This window comes from Pongo abelii, chromosome 15 (genome assembly GCF_028885655.2).
Source record: "Pongo abelii isolate AG06213 chromosome 15, NHGRI_mPonAbe1-v2.0_pri, whole genome shotgun sequence".
Classification (NCBI taxonomy): domain Eukaryota; kingdom Metazoa; phylum Chordata; class Mammalia; order Primates; family Hominidae; genus Pongo; species Pongo abelii.
Window position 1 is genome coordinate 74,468,663 of NC_072000.2, and position 14,559 is coordinate 74,483,221.

Consider the following 14,559-nt stretch of genomic DNA (forward strand, 5'->3'; position numbering starts at 1 on the left):
TTCAACCATTGTGGAAGACAGTGTGGCATTTCCTCAAGGATCTAGAACTAGAAATACCATTTGACCCAGCAATCCCATTACTGGGTATATACCCAAAGGATTATAAATCATTATACTATAAAGGCACATGCACGCGTATGTTTATTGCAGCACTCAAAATTCTTTTAAGGAGAAGTTTCCACTTTCCTTATCATTGTATACGCTTCCTTCTTTTAATTACATGTTGAGTCCTTCCCTCATTTAGGCTTGAGAAAAATGTCCTTAAGTGTCCTAAACTTGCATTAAACCCACTTACTCATCAAACCCCACTTATGACTTCCCTTAGAGGACAAGAGACATTCCAGCTCAGTTATACACTGCTATTCTCAATTCCTGCCATTTTTTTCCCTCTTCCTTTGACCTGCTGGCCTAGGTCTCCAGCTCACTGAAAACAGCCTCCCCTGATGAGCACACCATTGTTATGTAATAGCCTAACCCTTACCTCTCACCTATCAGGGGGTGCCAAGCCTGCAGACTCACTCTGCTTTCCTCATAACTGCCCTGAGGAATCCTCTTCCCTGAAGACTGAGGAATCCTCTTCCTGCCTCCCATTTGACTAAATTTTCTTTGGTCAGAGTCTCCCTTATTCATGGGACCTGCCTGGGTCCAGGACCCCTTGACAGGTGCTCTCTGGCTGCCTGTCCTCTGGGCACTTTTGTCCCAGGTCTGTTGTTTTCATGACCCACCAGGATGGCGCTTCACTTCCTCAGAAATTGTGATCCCCAAGAAAGTGCCCCACAGGAGGGGTGGAGTTGAGATGCCAGACCAGCTCTCTTACAGCATGCGTTTCTGGGGCCGAAGACACGTGATTCACATGAAGCTCAAGAAGAACATGATGCCCAGACATTTACCTGTTTTTACTAATAATGACCAAGGGGCCATGCAGGAGAACTACCCTTTTGTCCCGCGAGACTGTTACTACGACTGCTACCTGGAAGGGGTTCCTGGGTCTGTGGCCACATTGGACACCTGCCGCGGAGGTCTGCGTGGCATGCTGCAGGTGGATGACCTGACTTACGAAATCAAACCCCTGGAGGCTTCTTCCAAATTTGAGCATGTAGTATCTCTGCTTGTGTCAGAAGAAAGGCCAGGAGAGGTTAGTAGATGTAAGACTGAAGGGGAAGAGATAGATCAAGAATCTGAAAAGGTAAAACTGGCTGAGACTCCCAGAGCAGGCCACGTTTATTTGTGGAGGCATCATAGAAAAAACTTGAAACTTCACTACACGGTTACTAATGGATTATTCATGCGGAACCCTAATATGTCACACATAATAGAGAATGTAGTGATTATTAACAGCATCATACATACCATTTTCAAACCAGTTTATTTAAATGTCTATATACGTGTTTTGTGCATATGGAATGATAGGGATATAGTAGCGTTGAATAACATGCCTGGCGACAGGGTTATAGAAGAGTTTGGTTTGTGGAAATATTATGAATGGTTTTCAGAAATTCCACATGATACCTCAGTTGTTTTTACATCAACTCGACTTGAAGACAGTGAGTGTTATTCCAACTTTGATGGAATATGCAACCCCAACTGGGGAGCAATGTTTGTGTATTTAATGAGGTATCACCTATTTAGGGGGGCATGTGTTACAGCACATGCACTAGGTCATAACATGGGCTTGAGACATGATTCTGTTGGTTGTTATTGTTTTCGACGAACCAATTGTCTCATGGCTCCTGTTCCTGATCTTAATGATATGATGAGCAATTGTTCTTATGAGGTAATTCAACACAAGTTTAATCAATGGGATCCTTGTCTGAGTCCTCCAAATGTTCCATACACTAATTTTCCATACGTAGCTCCTCGTTGTGGAGACAAGATCAAAAATCAGAGGGAAGAATGTGACTGTGGCTCCCTTAAAGACTGCGCCAGTGATAGATGTTGTGAGACCTCTTGTACCCTTTCTCTTGGCAGTGTTTGCAATACAGGACTTTGCTGCCATAAGTGTAAATATGCTGCCCCTGGAGTGGTTTGCAGAGACTTGGGTGGTATATGTGATCTACCGGAATACTGTGATGGGAAAAAGGAAGAGTGTCCAAATGACGTCTACATCCAGGATGGGACCCCATGTTCAGCAGTATCTGTTTGTATAAGAGGAAACTGCAGTGACCGTGATATGCAGTGTCAAGCCCTTTTTGGCTACCAAGTGAAAGACGGTTCCCCAGCGTGCTACCAAAAATTGAATAGGATTGGTAACCGATTTGGAAACTGTGGGGTTATTCTACGGCGAGGGGGAAGTAAACCTTTTCCATGTGAAGAAGATGATGTTTTTTGTGGAATGTTGCACTGTAGCGGTGTCAGCCACATTCCCGGTGGAGGTGAGCACACTACATTTCGTAATATATTAGTACACAACATAAAAGAAGAAAAATGCTTTGGCTATGACGCACACCAGGGGACAGACTTGCCAGAAATGGGGCTGGTAGTGGATGGTGCAACCTGTGGCCCAGGGAGCTACTGTCTTAAACACAATTGTACTTCTTATCAAGACCTGCATTTTGAGTGTGATCTTAAAACATGCAATTACAGAGGAGTATGTAACAACAAAAAACATTGTCACTGTCTGCATGGGTGGCAACCACCAACATGTGAACTGAGAGGAAAAGGGGGTAGTATAGATAGTGGCCCTCCAGCTGACAAACAATATCGTATTACAGCCAGCACACTTGTGAATATAAACCGAGCACTACTTTTAATATTTACTCGTTACGTCCTTTTTATGGTTTCACTTCTCTTTGGTGGCTTTTCACAAGCAATAGAATTTATGGAAGAGAAAATAATGAAAACTACTGAACCTAATGAGTAAATACTAATGGGAGCCCACACAATGGAGAAAATCACGTTGACACATACTGGGAGTTATAATCAATAGTCACTCTGACGGTTACATCACCTTTTAGCAATTCTGATGTCATCTTGAAGTAAAATCACTTGGCAATTTAAAAAGGGTCTGTGTGTTTAAATTTCCTTAACATTTCATGTGTAGTCGTATTCTCAATACTTCTATAGATGATGGCAGAAACTCTTAGATTCACTAACAAGAGGACCTGTACTCATTTAAGATTTGGGGCTAATGTTTTCTAGATACCCGTGTGGCAAATCGCGTGTACACTAATATACATTTGTTCACACTCTTCATTTCCTTTTTTTTTTTTTGAGGCAGGGTCTCACTCTGGTGCATAGGCTGCCAGGCTGGAATGCAGCGGCACAATCTCGGCTCACTGCAACCTCTGCATCCCGGATTCAAGCAATTCTCCCGCCTAAGCTTCCTGAGTAGCTGGGAGTACAGGCACGCGTCACCACGCCAGATTAATTTTTTGTATTTTTAGTAGAGACAGGGTTTCACCATCTTGGCCAGGCTGGTCTCAAACTCCTGGCCTCAAGTGATTCATCCACCTTGGCCTCCCAAAGTTCTGGGCACTTGGTACACGCTGTCTGCTATCATTTTCATTATTCTCATGACTTTTGCATTATGCTAAGCCTGGGGAATCCCATATGTAATGTCTCTGGCTTTTTGTCTTTACTGTTACAGAAAGGATCATTATTCACTGTTAAATCACTTCTCAGTTTCTCTGGATATAAAGGTATGGGATCTCATATTTAAAATCTCCAATAATTGGCTAAGCCCAGCCTATCTATAAATTACAGGATGGAACTGACAGTCTGATAAATGTACAGACACAAAATCTTACCTAAAGGAAAACCAGAAGAATCACTTCAGAAATAGTGCACTAAGGTTGGGCATGGTGACTCACGCCAATAATCCCAACGATTTGGGGGCCTGAGGTGGAAGGATTCCTCGAGGCCAGGAGTTTGAGACCAACCTGGGCAACATTGTGAGATCACGTCTCTATAAAATATTAAAAAATAAGAAAATTATCCAGGCATGGTGGCACACACCTGTAGTCCTAGCTGTTCCAGAGTCTGAGGAGGGAGTACCAGTTTGAGACCAACCTAGGCAACGTAGTGAGAATCTATCAACACAAAATATAAAGAAATTAGCTAGGCATGGTGGCACGTGCCTGTAGTCCTAGCTATTCAGGAAGCTGAGGCAGGAAGCTCAATTGAGGCCAGGAGTTCAAGACCAATCTGAGCAGGATAGCAAGACCTCGTCTCTAAAAAAATTTAAAAATCAGCCTGGTGTAATAGTGTGTCCCTATAGACCCAGCTACTTGGGAGGCTGAGGCAGGAGGATCACTTGAGACCAGGAGCTGGAGGTTACAGTAAGTCATGACTGTACCACTGCACACCAGCCTGGGTGACAGAGTGACAGTGTGTGTGTGCGTGTGTGTGTGTGTGTGTTTTAAAAACTTTTCTCTTGTTTTTAGGGCTTGTCATATGCAACAAGAGGTGATGTTCCAGGTCAAATAGTAAGAGACAGCTGGAGATGTGGAAGAAAAGAAGGAAGGGGGACTTTAAGAAGATAGGGATCGGGGGTTGCCAGGAGGCCTCTGGGGTGGGTTCGCCAGGAGGGCAGGTTCGCGCTGAGCGGGCCGGCCGAGCCGGGCGGCGGGGACACGGCGGTACGGTCCTGCGCTCGGGAACGCGGAATGTTGTTGCCCTGGTCGCCGCCGTGGTGGGGCGCGGGCCCGGAGGAGGCGTCCGAGGGACCAGGCCTTGCGGGGGGCAAGGACCAAGGGGCGAGCCCTGGAGCTCTGGAGCGGACGCCCCCAGGGAGCTGGGGTCACCCCCATGGGACAGCCCTTCCTAGACCCGGAGAGAGCAGCTGCTGCTGCCCCACCACCCACCAGGCCCGGCCACTGAGCAGCGCCCCGGAGCCCCAGATCCTCGTTCCCCCCAGGTGGCCTGGGAGGTGGCCCCCTCGAGGATGACTCCACTAGCGCCCTGGGACCCCAAGTACGAAGCCAAAGCAGGACCTTGGCTGGTGTGGGGGGCCAACTGTAGCTCAGGAGCCTCGTTCTGAGGCCGGACGCTGTGTCACCCCTCGTTCTGGCCGCTGTACGAGGCAGCCTCGGGCAGGGGTCTCAGGCCCGTGGCCCCTGCCACAGGGCATTGTAATGGACAGCAGGCGCCCCCGGATGCAGGGTTCCCGGTGATGTGCTATGAAGACGTCTTCCTCTCGGATCCTCTGCTGCCCCGGGGGCAGCGTGTCCCCCTATACCTGTCCAAGGCCCCCCAGCAGATGATGGGCTCCCTGAAACTGCTGCCGCCGCCCCCCATCATGTCTGCCAAGGTTCTCCCCCGCCTGTCACCCTCCCGGGGCCCCTCCACTGCCTGGCTCAGCGGGCCGGAGCTGATCGCTCTCACTGGCCTGCTGCAGGTGAGCCAGGGGGAGCCTAGGCCCAGCTCCTCCGCAGCTGGCCCCCCAGACCCTACCTCTGACCCAACCAGCCCCTGTGGTAGCCCCAGCAGTTTTCAGGGTGCTGACCTCTCTCTCCCACAGACCCCAGACACCCATTGTCCATAGCCTTCTCGGTGCAGAGTGGGCTGGTTATGTTGACAATAAAACAGTGTTGGTTTGCAAAGAAACAAACAAACAAAAAGAAGATAGGGATCAGGATAGAAGGGAGGTGAGAATTAGAGGCATAAACTGAGGTAGACAGAAGGGAGGAGGCCTTTGGGAAAGGAAGACCATGGAAGTTGTTGAAAACAGGACTCAAGACCAGAGACTGTTCAAAATATTTCTTTTCTTGGTTTCTTCATACCAATCAAAGTAAGTTATTCATGGAGTGTCAGCTATTCTGCTACCCTTTTCCTCTAAGGTGACACAAAAATGCACAAGTTTGACATGCCCCAAGTAACCAAAGGCAGTGCATTTCAAATTTATACCTGATGAAATCACGCCACTTAAGAATTTAACAGATCGATCAACACTGCACCAGACCATATGTCTACACAGATCTGGCCAGGTGTTTGGGTTGGATAGGAGTTTCCGTAGTAGAAGAAATTTGAGATAATAGAAGAGTCTTGTCCCACCTTAGGAAAGTTGCCTAAACTCTCTGCACATCTAAAGAACTCTGAAAGACGGAAGGAAAATGCTGACTTCAGTCTGACAAAAGGGTACCTAGAAAAAAGTCAAAGCATGCAACCACCATGCTCGGAAAGAAAGTCAGGTGATGGGATGATCTGTGCGGCAAACCACCGTGACAGTGTTTACCTATGTAACGAACCTACACGTCCTATCCTGCACATGTACCACTGACCTTAAAATAAAAGTTGCAAATCAAGAATAAAAATTTAAATGAGGGGAAAAAAAAAGAATCAGAGACCAAGAGCAGGGCTTACCTCTCCACCCAAGGAAATTAGGGTTCTTTGATAATGCTGTCTTTGACACAAAACTGGGCAGTGTTGGCGTTTTGTCCAAAACTATTCCAAGTAACAACACAAAATTATTAAATATATGTATGGTTTTTTTTAAGTGACTCAGATAGAGGTTAAAGGCTTTATTCAATTGAACTACATGAGGGAGTACCTGAAGACCAGGTGATATCACAAGTGAAGCAGGGTCAAGGTTTTTACAAGATGGGAATGTTTTGAGTAGCTGTCCTTGTCCTTTCAATTTTAGCATCAGTGTTCACCTTAACCAAAACTCATAGATGGAGACTATTCGTATTTCCTTGTCCCTTCTTTGGAGTCTAATAACCAACAGAACAATAATTCTGAGAACTGTCTTTACAAACCTTGTGGGTTTTTGGATAGCCATGGGCTGTGAGAGGTATATAGTTTTTTGTTGTTGTTGTTGTTGTTTTTTAAAGGGTTGTGGAGAGGGCGCTGGGCACGGTTGCTCATGCCTGTAATCCTGGTACTTTGGGAGGCCAAGGTGGGAGGAATGCTTGAGCCCAGGACTTTGAGACCAGCTTGGGCAACATAGCAAGACCCCATCTTCATAACATTAATTTTATTTTAACTTTAAAAAAATAAAGAGAAGAAGGAAAAAGAAAAAGGACAAAAGTGGGAGTCAGGGAGGACCAAGAGCACTTGCTATAATGTTTGTTTTAAATCTTTTGCACCTTCATCCCAGGAGGTCAACACTGCTGCACATATCCATTCACAGTTACCATTGCATTGGGTGGTTCCCAGTGGCTCCCAAGTGAATCCCCTAGTTTCTCCATATAATCCTCCATGCCTCTACTGGGGGCTCAGCAGCCTTACCTCCCCCTGCTATCCAGGGTCAATTACTCCTGCCAAAATGACTCTTCTTTTTACCTGCTTGTCCTTGAACAGAAGATGTCCCAGATGCCCTGAGGGCAGCTTGCAGGTCTACGGAACTTATGCTGGGTCCCCTGGCAAAGATGCATTCTCTTTGTGGACCAAGACCTGCCTAGAGAACAGATAGTTGCAGAGAGGGAAGCAGATCAGTGGATCATCAAGTGTGATGATAAGTGAGGCCACCCAGCTTCTCTTCCTTGGTTCTGGGCCCCATATATTCTTTCTATTGCATATACAACACCATGTAGGAATCTCTGACTTAATATACACAATGCATTGTGAAGGCTGGCACTCAATTCTATTCTTTCAGAATATTGTTTCTGAGCTGGCACTCTGGCTCTGCCTTCTGCAGGCCATTCTAAGCACTTTAGGAGGATAGATGCTACTAAATATTTGATATATGATACAAACAATATAATTCATTGCTACATACCATTCTTGCACCTCATACACTAAAGAGTGAATGAATCCTCTATTCTTATGCCAAGTTGCATGAGGTTCCATCCTTAAAGATCTTACATCCATATGCCCCCAGTAGTGGTGCTGGCTTAAGCTCTACAGACAATATCATAATTAGAATATGTATATTTTCTTGTGTGAACTAATCACTGGCCCTCCCAGTATAAAAGGTGCACAAAGTAGTCAATGTCTCACTAATTAGCTGTTTGGTTTCCTTGAAGAATAGTACCTTCCCAGAAACTCAGCCTTGATCTGTGTCACTGGCAATTTGGACATTCATGGCAGAAGTGTCTTGATTAACTCCCTTAGCAAGTGGGGGGTCCATGCTATTGAGCCCAATGTACCTGTATCTCTGCCACCATGGCCACCTGTTTGTGTGCCCCCTGGATAACTCATTTACACAGATATCCTCTCAAGATTGTGAAGACCCAAAATAGTGGTCAAAGTGAAAGTTTTTATACTTTTAGAAAAAGAAGAATAAATCTGTGAAGAAATGACAAGACAAAAGTGTAGAGAGCCAAAAGCCTGTGGGTAGTAACCAACTCAGCATTCCACTGGAGGCTATATGATCAAACAGCAAACTGTTTATCATGAATGCAGGATGTGGGCAGACTCACAGCTGCCAGAAGATATGCTGAGTGCAATCACTCCCTGGCGCCATGCTCCTTGAGGTTATCTACTGGAACTTCTGGAGACTACTGTTCAGAGAATGCAGTCATGCAGGCCTGCACCGAGTCAAGCAGCCTACTGACAACCACCTCCTTCTCCCTATCTTCTTTTCTCAATAAATACGAAGGGAGCTAGAAGCTCAAAGCCCTTGTTCACTGGAAGCAAGGAGCCCCCGACCCCTTCAACCAAACATACTCTTTTGTCTTTGTCTTTATTCCCACGTTCGTCCCCCTTTGTTCAGACCAACAGGGATTGGGGCCATGACACAAAAGGATCTAAGCTAGGGACAGTGAATTCCAGGGAAGTCACTAGGAGATCTCTTGGTGGGGAGTGTCAACGAGGAGTTATAAAGCTAGTGGGAGATAAGAGTTACTTTAGTTTATTTGTACAGGTCTACTGAAGCAACAATTTCCAATCCTGGGGATAGGGTTATTTTCTTGTCCTGGCACAGGGAAGGCATCTTTCTCCATGGAAGTTTTATGGCTTGCTATATGCAGGAAAAGGCAGGTCAGATAGTCACTTCTGGAAATACAGTTTCCAAAGTGCTTTGAGCTTGAAGTAATCAATACACTAATTTGGCATATTTTAGAGCAGCAGGCATACTTTTAACTCCTTTATTTTCCCTGTCTGAAACTTCCCTAACAGTTTCAAATTAAAAGCTGAATTAGTATTTGTGGAGAGAAGAGTTGTATTAGTAGCTGAGTGGCAGGGGATCTGCAAAGGGAGAGAAGAACACAAATTAGAAGGAGAATTAATAAACAGAAAAGAACAACTCTAAACACATTTACCCATACTGCATTCAACCAGTCTCCTATCTCTGGCAATGGGTCAGTCCAATGGAATGGTTTAGCTTCATTTATATGATGAAGAGTGTTTATCTTGTCTTTCAAAATGTTCAGATTAGATTCTATTTGTCCGTAGTGGTTTACATGTAAGCAGCATTCCTCGCCAATGATTGCATAAGCTCCTCCTTCTTGGGCTGTCATTGTATCCAGGACATGGTGATTCTGAAGTACAACAGAGGCTAAACTGTTAACTTCTGATTGGAGTCTTCTCAGTGCTTGCATAGTAATACTGACTCCTGTTCTATTACCATGGAAACATTGAGAATTGCCTTTTCCCTCTCATAAGTTCCAAAGCTTGGGAAAATGGATCTCAACATGGAAAGGAACTTAAAATTGTGACATATAAGTGGATTTTCTATAATATCTCATTTAGTACACTTGTGTGGCACTACTTTATGAACAAAGGAGCCCAAGTTTATAATTTGGCTGGCGTTGAAGGAGGAGTACCTGGTGGCAAAGGCGTTAGGTATCTGAGTCCCCATCATTCTGACCATGTAGGTGGGAACCCTTCATAGACCTTGTCACCACACAAGATAAAAAGACCAGTGTGGTTCACAAATAACATCAGAGTGAAATTTGTGACCCAACAGATTGGGGTTTGTTGTGCCTTGTCTTCTGTCATATTGGCATCTGTGTATCCGTATGTGTCCCTGTCAGTCCATAGGAGCAGAACAGGTTGCACAATATCAGATATAGGAGATCTTTAATTTGGTTTTGGCAGCTATAGGGCTTGATTTTGTCACCTGGCCAAGTTATTCCACATTTTTAAAATACTCATCATGCTATCACCATGTAATCTTTGGTGCCTATCAGTCTAATGAGAGGAGCAAGTGAGCAAATCCGAGTTGCACAGGGCTGACTTCTGGGCCATCCATAACATGTGGTGATGTGGCAAGTGTTTGTACCATAAGAGTCAGTGTCAGGATCATTTGTGACCTTTGTGAGAGGCTTATGTGTGCCATCTGTGGCATCAAGTCACAGGGTTTGATTGTACTACTGCCTTGGGAAGTTACCTATAAAAGGTCCTGCACCATCTCTGCTTTCAGTACAAAGGGAAAAATCCCTTTCTAATGTCTTTACCTAAACAAACAACAGTCCTCGACCTTCTATTACAGGTGTCCAACTCACCAAAAAGAGAAGTAGTGTGACGCTGTTTTCTTTTCATGGAAGCCATACCTTGTCATGCATCCGGCTCTGGACTTGACCCACCAGGCACTTGCATCAGCAGGAACGAAAATAAGTTCGGATAATTTTGCACAATCTAGATGCTGATATACCCAGCAATCAGATGGCTTAGTTCACATGGCCAGGGTTTGGAAGACTGGAGGAAAGGGATGTCAGTTCTGTGCCCAAACTGTTAAGAAAACAGTAAGGTTAATAACAACAAGACACAGTTTGAAAGAAAGTCTATAGTGGAGGATCAGAGGGAGAATTGAATAGACTGAGACAGTCTCGTCAGCTTTTTCAATAGGTGCTCAAAGAACAAAGAAGACTTTGTGAAGAAAAGAAAAGGGTTTTGGGTTTGTTTGTTTGTTTGTTTGTTTGGGGTTTTTTGAGGGAAGGTAGAGAGACCCAGTTCCTGTTATACTAACAATGTACACCCTGTCTTGGGCCCCAACACCACAGAGAAGTCCCATGAGGACTGGGGAAACTACCATGCTCATTTACACATCTTTCATTGGTCCAGAGTTGCTTTCAGATGCATTAACTCCTTCCTGTTTCCAGCCTGCTCCATGAATATGCTGAGCACACCCCCCCGTAAAGTAGAAAGCCATTAGTGTGTATAGGACTTGTCATCGGTATTACAGACAACCTCAAGGTTCAGCCTAAGAGGATACAGGCAGGTACCACCAGCATCTTCTGTACCAGACTTTCCAGCCCCAAATACTTTTACTTTTACTCTCATTTCCCTAGGATTGTATTTTCCAAATAAACCATTTAGATTTATTCCTTGCCTCAGCATATGTTTTCTAAGGAACCTGGGTACAGTAGATGCTGAAAGTCCACCCTCCTTCTTGTCCCACTTGAGTTCACTTGCAGCCACAGTAGACAATCTCCATGCTCTGAGAGTTTACCACTTCAAGTGCTTATATCTCAGATATTCTTTTCCTTACAGCTTTCTCCTGAACCATGGAATATTAATCAAAGTTGTGTTTCACATGACTTCTCAGAAAGCCTACAGGGATGACTCCAGTAGTACACAGAGAAAACTTGTTCATTAGTCTGCCCTGTTTTGTGCTTCCCCAGAAAACTAACTCCACCTAAATCCTTGTCTCTGGGTCTGCTTTTTGGGCAATCCAAATCAAAACAGGAGGTAAGACTCTATGCTTGTTATAAAAAGGTTAATTCTACCCACCAATCCTGATATAATTGACTGATATAGCTCTAATTAACTCAACAAATATAAAATAACTGCATCTTTTCTTAAAATAAGAATATTGCAAAATGCACTGCTTCCTGTAAAAATTTACAAGTAGAATAAGGTGACTCTAACAAATTAACTTTAACATACAATACAGGATCCCAATTTACTAGCAAAGCACTGATAAAGGATTTATTCTATGAAGTGTATCAGGACAACAGGCTACCCATTTGGAAAAGTATACAATTAGATACCTATCTCATTCCTTATAGCAAAATAAATTCCACAATTAAGCATAAAAGCTGAAACCAACATAATCCCAGAAAAAATGGATTATTTAAATGTAATCTCAAGCAGAAATACAAAACTCAGCAAATATAACAGAACTATAGGCTGATAAATATTACTATAATCAACTTCAATGGTTTCTTTTATATATACTTTAAGTTCTGGGGGTACATGTGCAGAATGTGCAGTTTTCTTACATCGGTATACACGTGCCATGGTGGTTTGCTGCACCCATCAACCTGTCACCTACATTAGGTATTTCTCACAATGCAATCCTTCCCCTAGCCCTCCACCACCCAACAGACCCAGTATGTGATGTTCCCCTCCCTGTGTCCAGGTGTTCTCATTGTTCAACTCCCACTTATGAGTGAGAACATGCAGTATTTTGTTTTCTGTTCCTGTGTGAGTTTGCTGAGAATGATGGTTTCCAGCTTCATCCATGTCCCTGCAAAGGACATGTACTCATCCTTTTTTATGGCTGCGTAGTATTCCATGGTGTATATGTGCCACATTTTCTTTATGCAGTCTATCATTGATGGACATTTGGGTTGGTTCCAAGTCTTTGCTTTTGTGAATAGTGCCACAAAAAACATACGTATGCATGTGCCTTTATAGTAGAATGATTTATAATCCTCTGGGTTTATACCCAGTAATGGGATCACTGGGTCAAATAGTATTTCTAGCTCTAGATCCTTGAGGAATCACCACACTGTCTTCCACAATGGTTGAACTAATTTACACTCCCACCAACAGTGTAAAAGCATTCCTATTTCTCCACATCCTCTCCAGCATCTGTTGTTTCCTGACTTTTTAATGATCACCATTCTAACCGGTGTGAGATGGTATCTCATTGTGGTTTTGATTGCCATTTCTCTAATGACCACTGACGTTGAGAATTTTTTCATTAGTTTGTTTTGGCTGCATAAATGTCTTCTTTTGAGAACTGTCTGTTCATATACTTTGCCCACTTTTTGATTTTTTTGTGTGTAAATTTGTTTAAGTTATTTGTAGATTCTGGATATTAGCTCTTTGTCAGATGGATAGATTGCAAAAATTTTCACTCATTCTGTAGGTTGCCTGTTCACTCTGATGACAGTTTCTTTTGCTGTACAGAAGCTCTTTAGTTTAATTAGATCCCATTTGTCAATTTTGGCTTTTGTTGCCATTGCTTTTGGTGTTTTAGACATGAAGAGTTTGCCCTTGCCTATGTCCTGAATGATATGGCCTAGGTTTTTTTCTAGGATTTTTATGGTTTTAGGTCTTACATTTAAGTCTTTAATCCATCTTGAGTTGATTTTTGTGTAAGGTGTAAGGAAGGGGTCTAGTTTCAGTTTTCTGCAGATGGCTAGCCAGTTTTCCTAACACCATTTATTAAATGAGGAATCATTTCCCCATTGCTTGTTTTTGTCAGATTTGTCAAAGATCAGATGGTCGTAGATGTGTGGTGCTATTTCTGAGGCCTCTCTTCTGTTCCATTGGTCTATATATCTGTTTTTGTACCAGTACCATGCTGTTTTGGTTACTGTAGCCTTGTAGTATACTTTGAAGTGAGGTAGCATGATGCCTCCACCTTTGTTCTTTTTGCTCAGGATTGCCTATGCGGGCTCTTTTTTGGTTCCATACAAAGTTTAAAGTAGTTTTCTCCACTTCTGTGAAGAAAGTCAATGGTAGCTTGATGGGGATGGCATTGAATCTATAAATTACTTTGGGCAGTATGGCCATCTTCATGATATTGATTCTTCCTATCCATAAGCATGGAATGTTTTTCTATTTGTTTGTGTCCTCTCTTCTTTCCTTGAGGAGTGATTTGTAGTTCTCCTTGAGGAGGTCCTTCACATCCCTTGTAAGTTGTATTCCTAGGTATTTTATTATCTTAGTAGCAATTGTGAGTGGCAGTTCACTCATGACTTGGCTCTCTGCTTGTCTGTTATTGGTGTATAGGAATGCTTGTGATTTTTGCACATTGATTTTGTATCCTGAGACTTTGCTGAAGTTGCTTATCAGCTTAAGGAGATTTTGGGCTGAGATGATGGGGTTTCTTAATATACAGTCATGTCATCTGCAGACAGAGACAATTTGACTTCCTCTCTTCCTATTTGAATACCCGTTATTTTTTTCTCTTACCTGATTGCCTTGGCCAGAACTTCCTGTACTATGTTGAATAGGAGTGGTGAGAGAGGGCATCCTTGTCTTGTGCCAGTTTCCAAAGAGAATGCTTCCAGCTTTTGCCCATTCAGTATGATATTGGCTGTGGGTTTGCCATAAATACCTCTTATTAATTTGAGATACATTCCATCGATACCTAGTTTATTGAGAGTTTTTAGCATGAAGGGTGTTGAATTTTGTCGAAGGCCTTTTCTGCATCTATTGAGATAATCATGTGATTTTTGTCATTGGTTCTGTTTATGTGATGGATTATGTTTATTGATTTGCATATGTTGAACCAGGCTTGCATCCCAGGTATGAAGCCAACTTGATCATGGTGGATAAGCTTTTTGATGTGCTGCTGGATTCGATTTGCCAGTAATTTATTGAGGATTTTTGCATCGATGTTCATCAGGGATATTGGCCTGAAATTTTCCTTGTTTGTTGTGTCTCTGCCAGGTTTTGGTATCAGGATGATGCTGGCCTCACAAAGTGACTTAGGGAGGAGTCCCTCTTTTTCTGTTGCTTGGAATAGTTTTCAGAAGGAATAGTGCCTGCTCCTCCTTG

At 43.5% G+C, this 14,559-nt stretch overlaps 3 protein-coding genes across 3 annotated transcripts in view; all 3 read left to right on the forward strand.

Moving 5' to 3' along the window:
• Nucleotides 1–478: 478 nt before the first annotated feature.
• On the forward strand, nucleotides 479–3,000 carry LOC100431564 (disintegrin and metalloproteinase domain-containing protein 20-like). Its single transcript, XM_063715603.1, has one exon. The coding sequence runs from the start codon at nucleotides 629–631 to the stop codon at nucleotides 2,858–2,860; it is 2,232 nt and encodes a 743-aa protein (XP_063571673.1). The 5' UTR covers nucleotides 479–628; the 3' UTR covers nucleotides 2,861–3,000.
• Nucleotides 3,001–4,644: 1,644 nt separating this feature from the next.
• On the forward strand, nucleotides 4,645–5,582 carry LOC100937137 (histone deacetylase complex subunit SAP25). The gene is given in 1 exon segment (XM_009249214.3): nucleotides 4,645–5,582. A coding segment is annotated over 1 exon segment (600 nt). The 5' UTR covers nucleotides 4,645–4,882; the 3' UTR covers nucleotides 5,483–5,582.
• A 5,602-nt stretch (nucleotides 5,583–11,184) lies between these two features.
• Nucleotides 11,185–14,559, forward strand: part of LOC100432317 (disintegrin and metalloproteinase domain-containing protein 20-like) — a 28,263-nt gene continuing 24,888 nt past the window's right edge. The window contains exon 1 of the mRNA XM_054530252.2: nucleotides 11,185–11,511. The gene's annotated coding sequence lies outside the window, so the exon portion shown is untranslated. The remainder of the gene's footprint in view (nucleotides 11,512–14,559) is intronic.

Coding starts and splice junctions, on each gene's coding strand:
- LOC100431564 (XM_063715603.1), top strand. CDS start 629: ATGGGACCTGCCTGGGTCCAGGACCCCTTGACAGGTGCTCTCTGGCTG.